The sequence below is a fragment of the Zea mays genome, chromosome 5 (assembly GCF_902167145.1).
Source record: "Zea mays cultivar B73 chromosome 5, Zm-B73-REFERENCE-NAM-5.0, whole genome shotgun sequence".
Taxonomy (NCBI): domain Eukaryota; kingdom Viridiplantae; phylum Streptophyta; class Magnoliopsida; order Poales; family Poaceae; genus Zea; species Zea mays.
This window is the reverse complement of record NC_050100.1, coordinates 54,154,529-54,175,857: the sequence shown is the minus strand read 5'-3', so window position 1 is coordinate 54,175,857 and position 21,329 is coordinate 54,154,529. Positions and strand designations below refer to the sequence as shown.

General features: G+C 40.6%; 2 protein-coding genes across 5 annotated transcripts; both read left to right on the top strand.

The window, feature by feature from the left end:
* Window positions 1-909: 909 nt before the first annotated feature.
* LOC103628205 (uncharacterized) lies at window positions 910-8,827 on the top strand. The gene is made up of 12 exons (XM_020537987.1): window positions 910-1,042; window positions 1,122-1,224; window positions 1,971-2,107; window positions 2,180-2,261; window positions 2,359-2,485; window positions 2,567-2,721; window positions 5,384-5,469; window positions 6,125-6,142; window positions 6,217-6,266; window positions 7,252-7,309; window positions 7,418-7,544; window positions 8,770-8,827. Exons 1-12 carry the CDS (start codon window positions 910-912, stop codon window positions 8,825-8,827), a joined length of 1,134 nt encoding a protein of 377 aa, XP_020393576.1.
* Window positions 8,828-11,168: 2,341 nt separating this feature from the next.
* On the top strand, window positions 11,169-20,379 carry LOC100272544 (RNA polymerase I specific transcription initiation factor RRN3 protein). Of its 4 annotated transcripts, none has more exons than NM_001359658.1 (16): window positions 11,169-11,722; window positions 11,851-11,996; window positions 13,500-13,604; window positions 13,692-13,763; window positions 13,839-13,910; window positions 13,990-14,226; window positions 14,693-14,800; window positions 14,882-14,995; window positions 15,109-15,213; window positions 17,744-17,812; window positions 17,932-18,041; window positions 18,405-18,488; window positions 18,599-18,695; window positions 18,824-18,943; window positions 19,050-19,234; window positions 19,729-20,379. In NM_001359658.1, the coding sequence occupies exons 2-16, from the start codon at window positions 11,901-11,903 to the stop codon at window positions 20,015-20,017; spliced, it is 1,863 nt and encodes a 620-aa protein (NP_001346587.1). In that variant the 5' UTR covers window positions 11,169-11,722; window positions 11,851-11,900; the 3' UTR covers window positions 20,018-20,379. The 4 variants fall into 4 exon arrangements, 3 of the variants coding, with proteins under 3 accessions (NP_001346587.1, XP_035823675.1, XP_035823674.1); XM_035967782.1 differs by having other exon boundaries at window positions 11,282-11,657; window positions 19,729-20,351; XR_004858136.1 differs by having other exon boundaries at window positions 11,295-11,722; window positions 19,050-19,481; window positions 19,729-19,917.
* Window positions 20,380-21,329: the final 950 nt, after the last annotated feature.

Here is a 21,329-nt window from a genome sequence, read left to right as displayed (position 1 = left end):
AATCTTGATGGTTCCTACGGATCGCAGACTCGGAATGTTGTTTACCGGGAAGTGTTGCGGGCCGTAGATGTGGACCCCCATCCGACTTCTTAGTTCATGATCGACTCAGACTTGTACATCAGCTATGTGTAAAATAAAAAAGTTATACCAGCAACGTGTTTAGTTTTCATACCTACTCCATTGTACGACTATTTCCTTATCAAAAGAAAAAATCGCCTCTTGTACCACTCACCTAGCAACCGACTGGCATGAAAACACTATACGTGGTAGTTTTACAAAGGGAAACAACTATGTCTGCATACTCCAATAAATCTTGTCATATAACATTTGTGGTAGATGCCTACTCAATAATGTTGCACTAACTTTACCTGGCATGTTTCTCCTATCCTAGATAGTTTTTTGGTAAACATAGTGCCCTTATCAACATTAGGTGTAACATTTATTGTTTTATGGTGGTTGCTTTTTAGCTGGAAATGATTGACCTCTGCTTCATTACTACAGATGGGGGACATACTCATTCCTACCCTTATGGTTGGAGACTGCTCTCACAGCTTGTGTGTGCGTGTCTCTAGACTTTGGGAGTTCCTTGATCCTCAGGATGATAGTAGGCTCCTCCATACTAATCTTGTTTTGCTTGATGAAGAGGTAGATGCAACCTTAGACTGGTCTAATACTTGCACATGCATAATAACCATCAGCTCATAGAGCATGATATACAATGTTCTATGCAATTCTTGCGCGGTGTTTAAAATGTCACCTCCTTTTGCAGGGAAACAACATACATGCCCAGATCTATCCTCCGTTATGCCAGCAGTTTAGTGCTCTACTTGATGAGGGAGGGGTATACAACTTGAAGTATTTCTTAGTCAGGAAAGCTAACAGATTCTACAAACAGTAGAAAACTGCAGCATGATCAGCTTTACAAAGTGGACTACAGTTGAGGTTGTCCTCCAGATCCCCCCTGCTTTTCCAGTTTGCACGTATAACCTCACTCCCATAGAACAGCTCCAGCCGCGCGTGGACTACAAGGAATATTTCACTGGTAACTTTCTAGGCATAGTGGTTTACATGTTACAAGTAACATAAATACGGTACTAATGCCCTCGCCATGTCTATGGTAGATGTGCTCGGTGTTGTCAGTGTGATCTCCCATGTTTCATCACTACGCACAAGGGGACGACAGGCTGAAGTTATGAAGAGAACAGTCACTATAAGCAATGCAAGGTATCCTATGCATTCCTGTCCTGCTATACATTCCTTTTGGTTGCCACTTATGTGTATGTGGTCCAGTTTTATTTGCCATAACATAGGAAGGAACCTGTGAACAGCCTGCAACCTGAACCACATATTACCATCCGTGTGGGGGCTACCACTTTTTATTCTCTGCGTTAGCAAAATTGTCCATATGCTCAAGGAAATAGATAAAAGGAAAATGCATCGAGAAACTAAGAACGTCATTAGATCACGCGGGGGTCATTTTGCGTCCAAAAACTTAGCAGGACTATGTTCACAACTCATGCAGGGGTTATGCTGCAAACAGGTTGGCCATAGTGGGAAATGAAAAATGACATCTTCCTTGCAGACCAAAACTGGTTCTAAACTACCTATGTCTCCAACCGACCATACTTCGTTGCAATGTACCTTAGAAGAGACCCTTTTCCCTGCTCGTTCAATCCTCCATGCCTAATATTATCCATTGCCTGGACAGACTTTCTTTTAGTACATGGGCCTACCATGCACACTGTGCTCACATAGAAGATTACTAAACAGCTTCAGCTGCCATCGAGCATTTAAACAAGCAGCAATTTTGAAGCCTAGCATTTAGTGTTCTACGTACCTCGCACATAGTTTGCAATATGAAATAGCACTCTATATATATAGTTTATGGCTTTTGTTTCTTTGTGATGTCCACACCTAGCACGATACGATGAGCAATTTATTTGTAGATTTACTTTTCTACACTCAAACAGGGATACTGGGCCTACTGTTGATGTCGTACTTTGGGGCGAGCGGGCCACAGCTTTCCCAGCTGAACAGGTGCACAGGGACAGTGGCTCCTCGCCACAGATCATAATATTTGTTGGCACTCTCGTGAGGAGTTACGCTGGTAAGTCTATCACAACCCTTTGGTTGCACAGCTAATATACATGGGCGTCTGACAAATTCCATTGGTTTTTAGATAATGTGTCTTTATCGGGTGGATCATCATGCAAGTGGTACATAAATGCACCGGTCCCAGAAGTAAACGCTCTCAGAGCTAGGTAGCTTACTCATCCTATGTTTACATACATACAGTTTTCAGTCATCTTTCTCACCAAATCTGATTACTGCCATTTGTAAACCGACATGGATAAACAGTGCTGAACCAAACCACTGCCCTGTCATTTGGGATCAGGGAAAAGTGGCTGCTGAGAGTACGATAGCCGCAGTTCCTGAACACAAGAAACTCAAGGATATTAAGTACCTCCATCCTTTTGAAAATAAGGTCTCGCTACTCGGCTAAACCTTTCAGTCCTAAGATTTATCGCGGGTTCATAGCTGTTTACTTCAATTACATTGTTTACAGAAGAAGGAATGGCTTGTCATAGTAAAGGTGCTCAAAATTGATAGATCGTGGTGGTACAATGCATGCAAAAAATGCCTTAGGACAACCAAACCACACGGTGACACATACAAGTGCACCAATAATTCATGTGACAGCATCGGATCGCCTACCCCAAGGTCAGATCTTATATGTCTCTCTCTATTTTTTTAAGGTCCTGCTAGACACCTTCTGTTTTAATCTAAATATGTTGACTCATATGTGTTCCAAGTTAAACACACTGTAAGCATGATAGACATGGACCAACTCTACCCCTTTTAGTTGCATATTGCAATTTGCAAGGAAATAATAAAAAAAGTAAAAAAATCACCGTACACATTTCCTATCTGTCTTTGATTCTTGAACCCATCAGTTTTGACAATGCAAAGATTCATAGATACCCAGATGATGTCAAGGATGTAAATACGCCCTAGAAATTTGTTTGAGGTATGCACAACATTGAAACATGGGAAACATCCCAGTGCAAGGCTTGCTTACCAATTGAGTAAATAGTAGATATGGCTGCTTGAGTTGCAGCTACTGCCACAAGAGTTGCTATGATGGAGGCTAGCCAGTATATGGCCTCTGCAGTTAGAGTACCTCGACTTTAGTGTACTTTAGTGCGCAAAGTATTAACATACCATAACAGTGGTCGGATAAGCCTATGTCAGTTTGTGCATAGTGTGCTTCTTTTTGTGATATAGCTAAAAGAAACCTTGTGAAAGCAGACTATGGCAACTAGAGGAGATATTTAGTGTCTGGGCCAAAATCTAGATCTACATTGAACTAAGGCTTTCACTGTCTACAGATTCCATGTTTAGTGATGTCTACCAATCAAACCACTCTGTGCAGGTACAAGATATGCCTCACCGCTGAAGACGACACTGACACCACTGAGTTTATCTTCTTTGGACGGATGGCGCAGCGCCTCATTAAAAAAATGTGGACACCCTCATATCGACTAATCCGCCTGGTTTCATTCCAAACAAAATTACAAACCTACTGGAAAAGTCTTTCGAGTGGAATGTTAGCTTCACCGAAAGCACAATTATTTATAGCAGTGTTTTCTTCCAAGTGAATGCTATAAATGCAGAAATGGATGGTGGCACCACACTTCCAACTACACCGGCCTCACAGACATCATCGACCATACTATCTCAAGATAAAGCTTATCGTATTTGTTTAGTCGAGCTATGTACGTTAGTTTGTGCCAAGTTAGGAATGAAAATTATGGCTCGTTTTCTCTGCTTGTTTATTTGATGTTCCATTTCGTTCTACTTGTGTATGTCGGGTCACCTAGGGCTAAAATGACACAGACTGCAGCATCTGCCCAATAGACATAGGCTGCAGAATTCTCACCTGAAACTAGCCTGATTAAAACTCAAATGGTCAAATTGAGAATGATTAGTACACATGAAAAAAACAACTAAACTCATACACTGCAACTCTTTGTGGCTCTAACATGCTTTTTGGGCTGCCTGCTAACTCTCCAGCAGGGCAAGGATCAGGTGTCCCACAAAACAAGGGGACTACCTTCATCCACGAGCCGTCGCTAACACCGGAGAGTCGCAAAGTTTCGTCTAGCGCCAAGGTGCACTGTTGTACTCAGTGGAAAAACAACTATGTACAATATAAAGCCTCATTCTCCTTCTGTAAACACTGAGAAACAAGCTCTACACATGTATTTTATTTGCATTGTATCATACAGACAAGCCCACATCAGGGAGACAACCTGCTGCTAGGAACAGAAATTATCCCTGCTCCGCCTAACGTGCAGACGCCATCAGGAGCCCACAACACCCCTGGTGCCAACACTCTCCGCCTGGTACGAACTCCATGTCATAGTCATCAATATTAGTAGCCTATACTCAGTATTGGTATCTTGTCCTCTTACTGAGTTAACATGAAAAAACATTTTCCGGTGCTGCGTATGCTTACAAGCAGCTTCCATTTCCTCAACTAAATGTCTAAATATGCTTCATCTATGCATCCATTTACCTTAGCATGCATGTTATGCCCTCTGCCTCTAAAACTGGCAAATTCGCAGGCTGACGCTTATAGTGTGCTAGATGGATCTACAAACAAGACTCACAAAAGTGTTACCAGAAAAAGGTTAGCTTCATGCCAAGAAAATTGCCTACACTATTATTCCCATATAATGACATCGCTCTTACATGCATGCCATGGGAACAAAATTTACATAGGTCTCGCACATCACCTTCCAAGAAGGCTGCCAAGAAACGTTTTAGAGATGAAGGCATAACCGATGACGATGTTGCTGGTTCCACAGACGTTGATGCTGAGTAATGGTATGTCCAATTCTTCCCTACAATTGATGAGCTATATGCTTCCAAGCATTCCAATTGTATATAGTATAAGGTAGTGGCCACTAGGTACATCAAAATCCAAATGATCAGTAGTAACTACTTTTAGCCAACTAAAACACTATGATGCATAGGAACAACATTCAAAGCATGCTCCGAGGTCATCAGATATTTCAAACAAAGCATTCTAAAACTAACAATAGGTCCATATGGGGTCCATTGAACTAATAAATAAACAAAATAGAAAGTGGTGTAGCCTTCTACCAATACAGATCAAAATAGAAATTAGCAAGTTTTCAGGAAAGATGTCAATAGGCCGAGACATCAACAAGTCAACAAATCGATAGTCAAATGATTTCAAATGTATTCCCTTCATAACTTCTTCGGTCAAAATCTACAGAAAAAATTAGACATTATATTTGAGATTGCAATGCTTGCCAAAACTTCTTAATTGATTGCTACCCTTTTTTAGTTGCAGTGCTTCTGGACACGAGCACCACAAGCTATGGAAGCTCGCTTTTGGGAACCGAGGCTCGCTTTTGGGAACTGTCCTAGTTCGTCTAGGTTACTCTTAGAACTTGCCTCCCTGTTGTGCAAGGAGTATCGTTCTATGCTTGTAAGATATGAGCAGCGCTATGCTGTGTGCTTGGCTGCAAGATATGCCTTTTGGTGCTTCTAGGGTAGTGACTGGTTATATCTATGCTATGTGTGCAATCTTGCGAGGACCATACTCGTGATATGTAAAGCATGCCTATGTAGTCTAGGCTTGAACAAACCAGACGCATTGCTTCCCTTGGTACTTCTACTATTTCGCTTTGTCGTCTTGTGCTACTACCAGCTATCTATTTGTCGTTCCACTCACTTTAACATATAACTATTATGTGGTCACCAATCAGACGCGTCTGTTCCAGGTTTTTGTTTAGTTTCTATTGAAATTTTGGTTCTTCATTGGTGGATGTCGAGGCTGACAAGAATGGGAAAGGTTCCAGTGTTTATCAACAAAGGCTATAGTCATGTGATACATAATTTTTGATTTGTTGTTCTACCCTTTGCTTGAGCTATAGTTCACTTCATGATGTCTAACATTTCTATTTTGAGTTGCTCATCGTTGTATGATGGCCTACTGTGATGGAAAATGTAATCTCCTCAGACTGATTGCTTGGTATTGTGATATTTTAAAGGCTGAAGATTGTGATTATGTTGTTGTATATGGCTTCAGTTTACCTGCTGCAGAAAGGTTCGTGTTAGCTATTTCTCATTTTATTGGCCATGCTCACTGATTAATACACTTCGCTATTTATCGTCCTTCAGGTTCTCATTACTTGTATTATTTGTCAAGTGTTCCTAGAAAGCTCTCAGAGGTCAGAATTGTTCTTTGATTTGACAGGTGAAATTATGGATCCTTTCTTTACCATCTATTACTTATAAAAAAGATTTTGTTATAATTCTGGCAACCTTACATGATAGCGTCATTGGTGTTCACTCGGTCGCCATGCTGTTCCTATCACTTATCACCGCGTAAACCAGTTGTTTGCTTGGCCGTCTCTTAAGAAAATTGAGCATTCTTATGTCTAGTCTTGTGCAGTTTTTCAACAAGCCAGGCTTCATCGAGCTAATTTTTCTTATGCTTTTACAGGTTCTTTTTTGCTAACTTAAGGCAAAGGTTTTTATTTACATGTAGAATATACTGGCTAAAGTTTTTTCAGCAAAGGGTTTTTATATACTAACATCTACATAATGCAAGATAATTATGACAAATTTTATCTCGACTGCATGGAGTAAGATTAATAACATCGTTTGCATCGGGTGTCGTCCTTTCCTAGAATGCAGTCACCCTGTAACATTGTTTGCAGCGACTATATCAGGGGTGTGGCAGCCTCCCATCAGAGTCCCACCAGCGCCGAACCCTTCGCATCGACAGTGGCCACACCAGAGAAGAAGCCATACCCACCTGCCACGGTCGCGGAGGAGGTGATGGCATGAGGCTAACTGGGGCTTTGGACCCCGTCCCCCATTCCACCCGTCGTTGTTGACATACTTGTCCAAGGTCAGTCCGCCAACGAGTATATATAAAAGTCATCAGGACAGGTTGCTCGCCCAAAGCCTTACCTGACCCGTGATAATTTTTCTCCCCTCACCACCGTTATCTTATCCTGACGTCGTTCCTTTCGCCATGCTTTGGTGCCCACCCGCCGAAGAGGGCTGAGGAGCAGATGAAGGCACAAGGCAGGGAGGAAAAACCTACAGTGGTCGTGCGACGAGGGCGTGCTTTGGTCCCCTCACCACTGCTGCAGATGAAGGCACCATTTTGTTCCACAACCAGCGTGCTTTTTTTTATTATTATAGGTGGTGGACGACAAGGGCGTCAAATCCCTGGCCTTGTTCCCTGCCAAGTTCCAGAAGAGTTTTTGAATCAAGAACAGTGAGTGATTCACAAAGAGTTGATTAATTCTCCCTAATAGAACTGGCTTTATGACTACTTTGAGCCTCTGTGTTTGTTCTAAATCCATAGGGAGTTTCATGTTTGTGAATGCCATCGGAAGGGATCATGCTCTGGAATCAGGGAGCAAGATTGTGTATGTTGTCTCGCAAGTCCTCTTCCATGAACAAGTTCAGGCTCTGGAGAAGTCTGGTGATTGGTAAGTTCCTGGGTTCTCTAATGCAATCAGGCTGGATAATATCAGCTACTCACAGCTCTGGCTTAACAGTTGAATCAAAGATTAGGATACGTTGGTAGGAGTACTAGGAAGCCTTATATTCTAGCATTGGGTAACATGTCTATTATCCCATATTATCTAAGTTTAACAAGATACTCATATTTTTTTAAAAAATTGTACTAAAAAATCACGTATGCTGTAGAGTAATGTGATCTGCATGCATGTTTTTTCAAGAATCAGAATAGGCATGTTTCTCTTCTACTCTGCAGTGCATATATAGTCTCATGTTGTTTTCTTCTAAACCTTGACTGGTGATGTCTCTGGCAGATCAAAGCAAACATTATAACCCTGGTTATTGAGGTTTTCACATATTCACTTTATATGCAGAAAGTCAAGTCTGAGGTCAGTTTCAACAATGCCAATAATTCAAATTCGTCATAGACCAGTACAAACCTACAGACTTGTGAAATATGTCTATCTTACAATTAGGTTAACAGATGAAGAATTACATATGCGTTGTTGATATTCTTAGTCGTGCTGGTCTATCTTACAATAAGGAAATGACTTGTGGCAAGAGCCTGAACCGTGGCCCTGCCAGGATAACTAAAAATGTCTAGCTGGTAGTTTGACCCTGCCCCAATAAACCGCTACTCTTAAATTCTATCATTGAGGGTTTGCTATAACTATCTGTATCTACTGGACTACTACTATTTCAACCATATAGGTTCCACGCAGGTTAAGCTCAATTAAAGTACTATAGTGTTGGTTTACCGTTTGCCTATATTTGTTCTATCTTCTAGTGGAGAAAGCCTACCAACACTTCATGTGGATGAACTTGTAACAGTTCTTTGTATTATGCAGAATCGATGGCATACTTTGAGGCTTTATACATCTCACTGGGCACCAGAGCGATGGCAGGAGTACGAACCACTTTGGAATTACTGCCGTGATAATGGAATAAAGCTTGTTGCATGTGGGACTCCACTTGAGGTAATTATTAATTGATTCTCACGATAACTGTATGTGATTCAGGCATATTGGAGTCATGAGTAATCTTGTTCATTTATACTTCTGAATTTTGGGATCATAACATTCTAGAGTTGTAATCTAAAATTGATTTGCATTATTCAAACAAGAAAGCTTATTCTTGTACCACATATAGTAATATCTTTTCCAGGTTAAGCACCTCTGTCACACTCCTTTTCAGCTCAAGGAAGGAAACAACAGCAGTGATTGGCAAGTTCGACTTTGTTGAAGCTTTGTAACTACTCGGTACTTTAAGAAAGTTAGCACGATCAAAGAGTGATACATCAGACCTTTTGTTGCTGTTTGTGCTTTTCTTTTACATCTTCAAACTTTCTGTATTATTGCGAATGCAATGTTGAGTAGAATAACAGAGTTCCCATTATTTAAGTTGTGTAGAGTGTGACATGGGCTTCTTTTGTAGCAAATGAAGCAGCTCAGCTGGGGATTTTGGATGTGTTGTGGACGAAAATATGATATTTTCTTATGTCTGTTCTTCGCCCATGGTTCTGCTTGTTAGCTTCTAGATGACATCAAGTCGTTGGTTACACGACTTACTAAAACTAACAAAGATCATAATCGTGAGTTGAGATGATGGCATCTCAAAGAATAAACTCTTGAATTCCCTTAAAAATAATTAGCTAATTATGATTGATTTTTTCCCCGATGAAGATCTTTTGTGGTTTTCAGTTTACATCTTTGAAGTTGTTCTTGTGACTTGATGTTGAATAGAATGGTAGAGTGTTGTAGATTTGTTTTGTTGCAAATGAAGCAACCAGGCTGGGAAACTCTTTATGTTCTGTGCATAAGATAGAAGTGTAAGTGAACCTGAGTTTTATCTCGAGTCTCATTTTAGTGAAAAGAAACGCGTTATGAGAAAAATAAGCATCATGATGGCGACAAGGGCAGTTAACATTGAAGCATGGAACATTTGGAATCTCGGAGATAGGAATTAAAAATGTTCTGGTACGCCAATATGGCTGACGCTCTGTTGATAGGGCGCCCGTAAGGGCGCCTCCTGTTCTAGTTGTTTACAACATGGATCACCTGCCGAGCTACGACGACCGATCGATGAACACTAGTGTAGTGTTTGACTTGTGACAACAAATTGGTCATATATTGCTTGTCTGAAAAACTGATACATGAAAGTGTTGTTCGTTCAGAATCTTCAGATTAATTGAGGAGCGGTTGTCTGCTCCGAACTGTTACGATAAATCATTGCACAACAGTTGTATATGGATGCATATGACTACAAATAAGATTATGAACGGAATGCATGAATAAAGAAACCGATGGAATAAGTAAACTAGGAAACAATCTTAGAATCATTTTCTGTCATTTCTTTTTAGCTATCCACTTCGAGAGGTTTCGTTTCTTCCTACGAATTAGGTCCCGTTTGGTTTAAGGTGACTAAAGTTTAGTGCCTAAAGTTTAGTCACTTTTAGTCCCTAAATAAGTAATCATAATGACTAAAATGGGGTGACTAAACTTTAGTTCTTTAGCCATCAAGGGAATGAAGAGACTGAAGTAGCATTTTTACCTTATTTGCTCTATTCACTTTCTTTTGCAGCAAACATCCACTAATTAATAGAGGTAATACAATCATTATTCATAACAATTAATGCTCTTTAGTCTGATTTAGTCAGGGTAGCTTTTGTGCCGGCCTGCGTTTAATTCTCTTCGCAAACACACATATTTACCTTTTTGTTTAAGTAAGAGCGTATGATGGTGCGTGTCTGATGACGAACGATGTACGGGGAAATTTCTTCCGGTATGTGTGGAACGTACTCTCCAATGATGAGACCATACAAATCGTGACATATATCGAAGTCTGCATGATACTGATGGTTGCAATGTAGTGGTGAAACGACTAGATTAAAATAACAAAATTTATGTATGGTTAGGATCACAAATTGATTTTAAAACATTTTCTCATAACAATATAACACACATTTTGTATATAAATTATCATACTATACTGGTATTATATATTCCCATTGCAACACACGGACACTCAGCTAGTAACAATTAATGCTATTTAGTCTGATTTAGTCACTGTAATCAAACGAGATACTTTAGCGACTATATTTTAATCAATAAGTGACTAAAGGAACCAAACACAACCAAGGCCTTAATCTGGGTGTAACCGTAGTCGTAGTCTATCTCTAAGGTCTTGTTCGGTTAATCCCGTTACCCATGGATTGGATGAGATTGGAAAAAATTAAGAAGGAGTTTGACTTATTTGAGATTTTAACCCACCCAATCCCACTCAATCCACATGGATTGAGAGATAACCGAACAAACCCTAATAGAGTTGTAAATGGTCAATACACCTGGCGTTCGATTGATCACGAACAAAACAAAAGCCATTAAGCCCAAATCATCGTTTGGCCCAAATAAACTACTACCTAGTTCCATTTACGGGTGGGGCCGTTTTGGTTCGGGATCGCTGTTGGCCTAGCCCATAAGAAGATCGGAACAGGGATCACGGGCAATTATCCGCCCAGGATACGCGAGGCGGAACCCGTCTAGGATACGCGAGTTTCGCTGGCCGTTGTATTGCAGGAAAATTTCCCGTTTTCTATATTTTTCTGTGAATATGATTCCTGTAATTCCAGAAGAGCCCTAAACTTCGCGTCCTACACGCGCCCCCCTCTCGCTCCCACACAAAAACCCTAGCCATCCAACAGGCAACAGGAGACCATCAATCATCAATAAATAAAAAATAGTAGTAATTCCTAACCCTAGGAGGCATCCTGTTCCACGCGACTCATCCCGTCGTCCGCCGAGCCGCCGACGCCACGCCAGGCCTCCACGCCGCGCCTCCGAGCTCCGTCGCCCCGGACCGCCGGCGCCGGGCAGCCGTGAGCTCCGACCGGACCTGCCCGCGCCCAGGCTGAGGCGCCGCCTACCCGAGCTCCGCCCAGGCCGCCCGCCCGCTCGGCAGGACGACTGGACGAGCTCCTCGCCGCGGGCGCCGAGCAGAGGAGCTCCTCTCGCGGAAGCGCGGACCCGCCTTCAGGCCGAGGTGCCGAGCTCCGCCCCGCCCCGCGCGGCCGCGCCCCTGCCCAGGTCCAGCCGCCCCGCTCGGCTCCTGTTCCCCGCTGGGGTTCCGGCACAAAGCTCCACGGCTCCGCGTTAGTAACACCTTGATTTTGGCGCATCGTCCGCCACTGACAGCCGGTCCCTGTCCCGGATCGCCTTCTCCCGAATTCTCTCCACTTCGTCCACGGATTCGTCTTGATTCGTTCTGTGGTTTCTGTAGATCCCATTGCTGAGATTCTTCCCGTGAGGAGGTGTTGGGGGTAGCTGGCGATGGGGGCGGAGCAGGGGTACGAAGATATGCAGGGGACCTTCAGGGACTCCGAGGTGTTCGAGTTTGTCGGGAAAGTCCTGCAGTCCGTGCGGATGGTACGGGCCTTCCATCCTCAGTTCGTTGCTGTGTAATATGACTGGACATTGATTTAGGTGGATTATTATTTGCCTTGGATGATTAGTATTCTCGTTGGACTTGGAAGTACTTAAGAATCTGTATCTTCAATCTTGCTATGCTTCACTTTATTGCTTCATTTGTTAAGCATTTTTTTTGAGCATTCAGTGGAGCTTGGCAAGTAAATTGGTGAACCCCCTGAACTTGGACTATATGTTCAGATGCAATATAGTAGCTCTGCTTGTACCTCAACTAAGGTCTCCTAGGATTTAGGACGCTAGAATGTGATACAGAGAAGTGCAGTATTCAAACCTTGTATTGAGAAAGCACCCTGATACAGAAAAGTGTAGTATTCAAACCTTGTATTGAGAAACCTTGTATTCAAACCTAAGCATCTGCTGGATGAAAACACTAAAGCAGAACCAAGTGCGGATCTGACAAATATTTGTTATCAAGTCCAGGAATTCACCAATCGTTGTCCTCTATCTCCGGTTTTGTTTCATATCAGCAGCGGCGGAGGGTGATCCAAAAGCAAGGAGGGGCAATTGCAAAAGCTGCTACTGTATTAGCTACCAAACTTCTCAAATCATGACTATAGGTGCATCCTATAAAGCATCCATGAGGATTGTATGCTATTAGAGTTACTGCTGTTCCAGAGGAGGGGGGTGGTGGCAGTTTCCCCTCCATGAGCCTCCGCCCCTGTGGATCAGTTCTGTAGATCTCTCGTCTAAATTGCTTCTATCTGCTAGAAGTTAACTAATTAAATGGCATACATCTTTTGCCAGCTTCTGTTGATAATTTGTTAAACATTAAAGTCTCATGTTCTGAACATACTCTCCAGAACAAAGCTGAGACTTGTGGTGAACTTTATTTTCCTGCATTGAGTTAGAAACTAAAGCTTGCTGGTGAAGACATGGTCAAATTTGCCAGATGCATGTGAGATGTGGAGTCAGGGAAATTGAAAGCTGATCATTTTCAAATTGCGGGTTTTTAATTAACAAATGCATGATTCTTCTGCTTTTACACCTCAAAACCACTATATTAAGGAAGCTTGTACACAATACATGTTTTAACAGGTGGACAAATGAAAGTACCTGCAGTGTTTATTTGCCTTCATTAGAGAGTAGGTAACAGTCATGTTCTTTTTGCTTGTTGTAGCTATGTACTTCAGTGAAGATTGGAGTAATGCCTTGTCATTTAAAAGACTCACCAAGCAGAACCCAAAATACATAAGTTATTGAGCAATATGTATGCCATTTAAAATTTGTATTTCTTGTCTGAGCTCAGTCTGCTAATTTGAGTACACTGCCTTTAACTTGTCCCCTACGTTAAGGAATTCATTCCGTTTTTTATTTTGCTTTCGATATCATCCAAACAAGGACTTATGAGAACTTCAGAGCAAAATTGTACTGTCTTTTTAATGAATTCCTGAGTTACTCGTATAGTACAATGTCAAGGTATTAACATGTTGATCTATCATTTAGGATCCGTTTTTAATTGACATAAGGGACAAAGATTATTATGATTACATGCTAGGCATTATAGACCCTACCAAGAAAAGGAGTACAGATGATGAAGCTATGTTTGTTGTAAGTTCGTAACTCAACTCTATTTCAACATGTCCACCTTTCTACACTGTTAATTCTATTTCATGCTTATGCCCTACCTTTTTCCAGACTATTTTGAGGGCACTATCACAAGCAGTATCCAAGATAGACACCGTGTATCATCATGCACTTCTACACAATGTAATGTAACCCTGAGTGGTCATCCCTTTATTTTTGTTGAGTGAATGAAATGTTACTAAAATTATTCTTTTTCAGATATTTACCATGTGTGTCTGGCACTTGCACAGTGACACGAGGGTGGTGTTTTTGGATTTAATAACCAGATTGGTATACTTCCTCAGTTGTATATCCAGAGTTTTCTGCTTTTATGTTTGTTTGAGTTTCTGATGGATCTGTGTTCGTGTAGGCTGCTGTGGCAGACCAATATCTCAGAGAATGTTTGCAGATGCTTGTGAATAATTTCACTCCACCTGGACCCCTCATTCGTTACATTGAGGAGCCAAGGTGGCTTCCAAAGAAGGAAAAAATCTACTCTCAGTTGCAAGAGAGTTTGAAAATGATTTCTGACACTGTGCCCTTGGCACCAAGGATGTTAAAGGATATAATTGATAGGAGTATGCCAAAGTTGTTTGATAGCAAAGCTGTAAGTGTTATTCCTATAGGCTATTTTATTTTTTTCAATAGCTGTTGTGTCTGTTTACAGATAGTCCCAACTTGAATTCTTTATAGACAATTGGCACATGTATGGTTCATAAAAACTATAACCTCTCCCCATGGCTCTGTTGTTGTCCTTGACTTCGTTCTTTTCTCTGATTCTTTATTGGGTTGAGCGAGGGGTAGCTAAAAAATAGGATGCAAACTAATGTTGTCCAGTTTCAACATAATGTAAGTTATGTGCTATTATATCTATCTGATGCCTTCATGCATTTCTTAGTACTCAACATGTTTTCTTCAATCCACTTATCTTACAAACCTGTCTTCTTGCCGAGGTACTGTTTGTTTAATAATACCATGTCCATAGTTTACAATCCTACTGTGCATTTTTTTCACATGCACCACTCACACTGCTTATGAGCAGTCAATCTTACCTTCTGGGATTGTCTTTGCAGAAGATGGTATCATTTGTCAAGTGCATGTTGGGACTTGATGCTGTTGTTTGGGACATTATTGGGTCGTCATTGTTGGAGAAAGTTGTGTACCTACTTACAGAATTGGATGTATGCTCCTTTCCTTTTGTATGGCTAGGTAATCTATATTACAACTTTTTTTTCTCTTATTGGTTGATTGGAATTATGCAGGTTAATATAACATGGGAAGATATTCTTCAAGATGAACACAACAAAGGTATATTTGACATGGAGCTTGAGGATTTGGCTGAGGATGAAGATAACCTTGGTCAAGAAGGAACAAAGGTTTGTCGTATTTAGAATGTTCTTTGTGTTACTAAGTGAGTACTAGTAGGAAATGTCTGCACTTCATTACCTAATTAACTGTGAGTAAATTAACGCTTGCATTGATTGGTTAGGTCCATTTTGGAGGAAATATGTGTGCCGAGAAACTTGATGGTTTAATGGTGGTTGTGTGTGAGCACCTCAAGTCACGTGTAGAAGAACCTGAGCGCCTAATTAAGGTGAGCACATGGCTGGAATCTAACTTGAAACCGAACCTTCATTTTTATCTTTTTTTTCTATAACTCCGCTGTTTGGGAATATGAAAACATAATCATAGTACTTATCTACATAGATACATCACCACAAAAATTTAATAAGGGTGAGCACATGGCTTGATCTTAACTCGAAAACTGAACCATCATTTTCATCTTTTCTATAATTTTTGCTGTTTGGGAATATGAAAACATAATTATAGTACTGATCTACATAGTTACATCACCACAAAAGTTAATAAGGGTGAGTACATGTCTGGAATCTTAACTTGAAAACTGAACCTTCATTTTCATCTTTTTTTCTATAACTTTCGCTGTTTGGGAATATGAAAACATAATTTTAGTACTGATCTACATAGATACATCACCGCAAAAGTTAATAAGGGCTACAGTTATGTATTAATGGCAATTTTAGTTAATTATATGTGAATATGCCCATGTAGATATGCATAGTTTATTTCTTTCCCCCTTGTAAATTCCCCCACATCGCTGCATGCTGGTGCCGTGCGCACGGACCGATCGATCTTGCTGTTGTTCATCCTTGCATGCACAAATGACATCGCATGTCGCTAGAAATTTATGCTGATCAGAACGCCTAGATGCAGCCCCGTTCTTTTTTTTGCACAGTTTTCATTTTTCATTCTTTGTTTAGGGGAACTGTTGGAGTACACATCATAATCCACTACTAAAACTTTTTAGCCTGCTCCCAATAATCAGTTTTTTGGGAAAATTGTTTGGCATCCTTTTGGAGTCGCTCTTATAAACTGCCAAACCCATCCGAGGAGTCTAGTGGAACTCAGAGACCATCAGATCCCATATAAAACCTTATTGGAGATGGGGGGGGGCATCAGCCGCTTGTGGCATGTACTGCACTGGCGACAACTTCTTTAGGATTTGTTTGTTTTTGCCTTTCATCCCTCCAATCCCTGCTGAACAAGGCCTCACAGGTATCAAGTTTTGGCTTTCCCAGACAAGGTTATTAAAACGTTGAAACACTCATGGGTGAAGTTTTTACTTTTAAACGTAGTTTTAAGCAACATAGGAAAATACCAATATATCATAATTCTAGACAATAACATGAAGTAGGGCAAACATGTGGAGACTGGACCGGATTGGACCCAAAAGTAACTAACAGACTGGGTCCAAAAGTAGCTAATGGTCTAAGACGCATGAAACACCGTGTTTTGCAGTTTAGAACGTCAAAATGTGGTTTCAACATCTAATTAGCGTTGACATTTAAACATAGTTTTAATAACACTGTTCCCAGATTATTGTCTTCTTTGACAATGGCTGGTAGCTTCTCCTTCAGGGGTATTAGGTGTTGGCTTCCTAGATAGTTGTCTTTGTTGTAGTGCACACATTAACTAACCAGTTCAACCCAAAAACTTAAGCTATTGGGAGAAGGTAGACAATCCACTTAATGCACTCACCCCCACTCATGTCCAGCTAGAGACAAAGGCACAAATATGAAAATAAATGGGTGGAGCCACAAATCAAGCCTCTGCCAGGATTCGAGCTCGAGACCTCTGACTCTGATACCGTGTTAGAGTGGACACACTAACCACTTCAACACAAAAGCTTAAGCTGTTAAGAGAAGGTAGACAAATCCACTTATACACTTCAACAGTCTTCTAGGGCAATGGCTAGTAGTTTCATGACATCTTGATGTGCTTCTGACAGCTTGAAGCTAACACAGTGGATATTCTGTACTGGCAACAACCATCACCTTGTTGACGAGATGTTTATCATAACCGAAAGTTTTGTTTAACTTTCTCTCCTTTTCTAGCTTACTGCTGCATCGTGCTTTGTGCTCAAGCTTCTCTTCCTTTTGCTGCCTTTGTTTGTTGACCCAAAGCTTCTTTCAATAAGGATTATTAGTCTTATTATGGTGTGATTTAAGGTCTATATAAGCTTTCGATTCTTTAAAAGTTAGCTGCAGATTGTGGGTTGTTAAAGTTGTAAGCTGGTGGGGATGCACTTGTGGATTGTGGTGTAAAGATGGTTGGATTCTAACAATTTACTTTTAGAAAGCACCCATTTATTTAGCTCCATATTTTTGAACCAGAATACGTAATATAAAGCAGAAACAAACAGGCCCTGAGGAATTTGATCTTTGTCTTGGTCCTGTATTTGACTTAACCTCGCTAGTGGAAACTGTCAGGACCACCAGGCCAACCCAAACCACAAGGTAATGTAAGAGGCACCGTTCTTAGTGGATCCCAAGGTCTGAACCAGGTAAAGTTATGCATATTGGGATGCAAAACAAAGGCGACCTGTAGAGCTGAGCTGTGTTACAGCCATTTCACTTTACACTATTTAGGGTGGATTGTTTTGAGATTGTATTTATATAAATGCCAATTGCAATCATTTAATGCTTTTTGAGAAATGTTCTATTTTATGGTAGTTCATGACTTACAAGTGATGAAGTGAATGATAAGTAAACACTTATAAGCACTTCTATTTTGATTTTGCTCATGTTTTGTCTTGACTTGGACAGGAATTTGTCACTTTGAAGGCTATATTTAAATCACATGTGCTGAGGGTGCACAAATCCAAATTTGCACAGGTTAAGGATTAACCTTTTCTCCTCTAAAGTAGACTCACAATGTTTAGTACCTAAGTTGTATTTTCAGTTGCTTTCTGCCTCACCCTCTTGGATTGACACATTTATTTTGACTTTTGCAGTTTATCATGTTTTATGCTTGTTCCCTGCATCCTGAGATTGGCGATGGCTTTGCTAATTTTCTTACTGATATTTTTATTGACAAGGACAAAAACGAGGATGCAATTACTAGGTAAGCCTCTTGTTTGCATTTCAAGGAGTACATGCAGTAGGGAAACTTTCTGTCCTTTATCGTGGTGATTGGAGGCACTAGTGTTTGAACCTTACCTCTATAATGACCATTGCATGTTGTAAACTTGTAATCATGACACTTCGCCTTACTCACTATGAGATTTTGGCATCGTAGCTATGTGAATAGTTTATTATAGACATACTGTCTTCACAAAAGTTTACCGCACTTGTGTAAAAAGGTCTGGAGTTACAAATATAATCATTGGAGAATCGATTTGTTGGCTTGTTGCTAACCTAATACACAATCTGTGTGAATCAACGATTAAAGAAATGCCAATGACCACATTTGTTTCTCTAAATGCAGAGTGTCTGCAGTTTCATATGTTGGAAGCTATCTGTCCCGGGCAAGGTTCATTTCCGTAAATATAGTTGTTTCTGTACTCAAAAGGTGGCTACCCTCTGAACATACAAAATATTTGTTTTGAGCACCTCACAGTGTATCTATGATTTTTGCATCTGTTCTGTACATCTGCGATTTATGTTATGTTATGTGCTTAGGCTAGTGGACTGGTGTGATTATTATTGTGGCCATCAGCTGGACAATGGGGTGACAGCAAATCCTATAAAGCACCAGCTATTTTATGCTAGCTGCCAGGTTTGTTATGCCATATTCTCTGCATATTTAACTAAGCAAGAGAAGAAGTTGGTCAAATGCATGTTATTGCTCAACCACCCCTGTTCCTGTTCTAGCATCATATGCTTTCTGTGTTTTTTAACCTGCAGGCTGTGATGTATGTCCTATGCTTTCGGTTAAGATCTATTATGGACTACCCAAATCTTAAACAACAACTTTTTCGAATGCGAATCCGGGATATCTTGGTCCACCCATTGCAGCCATTAAAGGTCTAACACACTCCCAACCACTTCTACTGTATCTTTCAGCAGTAACTGTGTTTTTCCTTTATATAAATATACATGATGTTAATTGACATGACTTTTGATGTTATAGGTGTGCTTGCCTTCAATAGTGAATGAGTTCCTGAGACAGGCTACAGCTGCGAGCCTGTTCCATGCACCTGCGATCTCAATGCACGAAGATGCAGTTGAATCCGATCTATCGAAGGCATTTGGAGGACTTAATAGGCTTGACATGTTCTTCCCATTTGACCCGTATCTACTTAAAGAGTCTGACAGGTTTGACTATCAATAAGAGTACCCATTTTAGCCAGTTATAGTCTCATTATGTTCTAGTGTGTGCTCTTGGAGGATAGTTATTTGCATGTTATTCAATAAGGGGGTCTGCAAGTTTCACCTGACCTTTGACCTTGTACACATTGGTGAACCACAATGTGGTGGGATTTGGATTTCTACTCAGGAACGACATCAGTTGAAGGATCTAAATGGTCACTTTTTAGTTGAAGGACCCAACATAGAATTCACGGTAGATTGAGGACCTATATGTTCCCTTCTTTTGTTCAAGAACTCAAATTAGAATCCATAAAAAAAAATAATGACCCACAGTTCATTTTACTCTTCTAAATTTAATTCTTATTGTTGAATCGTCTCTTTTATCCTTATTGATGAGTTCAACCACTATTGGCAGAATAGGGCTTTAATTCAGCTGCTAATTTTCCTTGGAATTAGTCCCTTTTAGTGTTTCCTGTTTGATGATCCATTGTATCCTGCAGATATATACGGCCAAATTTTGAGTTCTGGTCCTTGGTCAAGACGACATACAGTAACGACAACAGCGATGAGGACGACGAAGAGCTTGGCGACATTGACGCACCTGGAATGAATGTGGGCAGCTTGGATGATCACTTCGAAATAGATTTTAACAGTGACGATGACATTGAGTATAAGATGAATAAGATGTCCATAACGCCGCAACGCACTTTCTACCATCCACTGGCTACAAACAGTGAGTCCAACCGCATGCCTGCGAGGATCAGACCTTCAGTGAGCCCCCCATCATAGCAAGGTTCTGCTCAGCTCTTTACTTGACTGATGATGACACAAAATCAGATGCTAGGAAGTTGCACGTGCCAAGAAGGGACCAGGGGATGACGACCAAACATACACCGGAGTGTATTCTATTTATTATTCCAGTTGCTAGTAGGGTCAAAACTTTAATGCAGAGTGTATATGTGTTTCAGGGCAACGCGTGGAAAACCGGTTTGTGATTGTATACTTGGTAGTCAGCCCTTAGGAACAGGTATGTGTTTGTAGCAAGACTTACGACGTGAAATGAGGATTCTCTTGGGGACATTAATGGTATAACGTGCGAATGTTAGAACCTAATTTTCAATTATCAATGAGTCAGGTGCAGCCTAATTTTCAAGGACCTGTTCGTAGCATGTAATGTAACGCATCTAGGCAAAACAACCCTCTGTTGCCCAGTTCATGCTGAAGTCTCCAGCAATCTGGCGAATACATCCACACACCTTCATCGAATGCCCTTTCTCTATTTGGAACGATTATCGAAACATGCAACTAACATGGTGGACCGATGTGATCGATGTCGAGGATTGACTCATTATGGGAGCAGGCACCGAATTGGCACACACCTTGGCAACTCAGATCTTCAGGGACCGGTTATAGTTTATGGTTTCCAATGTAACATTGCTTTGAAGGCAATGGTCATGATTTAAACAACAATGACTAATGAATACTAGTCTCACAATTAAACAAATAGGTCTTCACAGAATCTGTTAAAAAACACAAATCCTCATAGGGATGAACTTAATAATTCTCAGTAGAGAGATTCAAGGAAGCGATGAGAACATACCAATTCAATTTATTTTGAGCTAAAAGTCATTTAAAACAAGTTAAGATTATATAATTTAAGTAGATTATAATCTCAAACAAACAAAGCTTAGATTCAGAGGAGCGGGTGGCATGCTGCCGACACAAGCGTTAAGCGGGAGTGCGAGCCGGTGAAGGCGTCCTGGTGGGGTACCCATCACGGAACATTGGGTCTGCAAGCTCAAGCAGTCTTCCATCATTCCACGACTCCGTGGAAACAATTTTCCCCCTATATTACTATAGCATCCAAAATTTGTAGCATCAATCTAACGCTTACCAAGGCTCCTGTCTTCTAATATGATAATAACTTCATTCACAAATATATAACACTGTTGATTTTTTTTCGAAAACTTTGACCACTCGTCTTATTTAAAATATTTATTCAAAAATATAAAATTTCTAAGTTAAACACAATCTACCTTGAGTGATAAAACAAATTGTAAAAAATAAATTATAATTTATTATTTTTAATAAGATGGGCGGT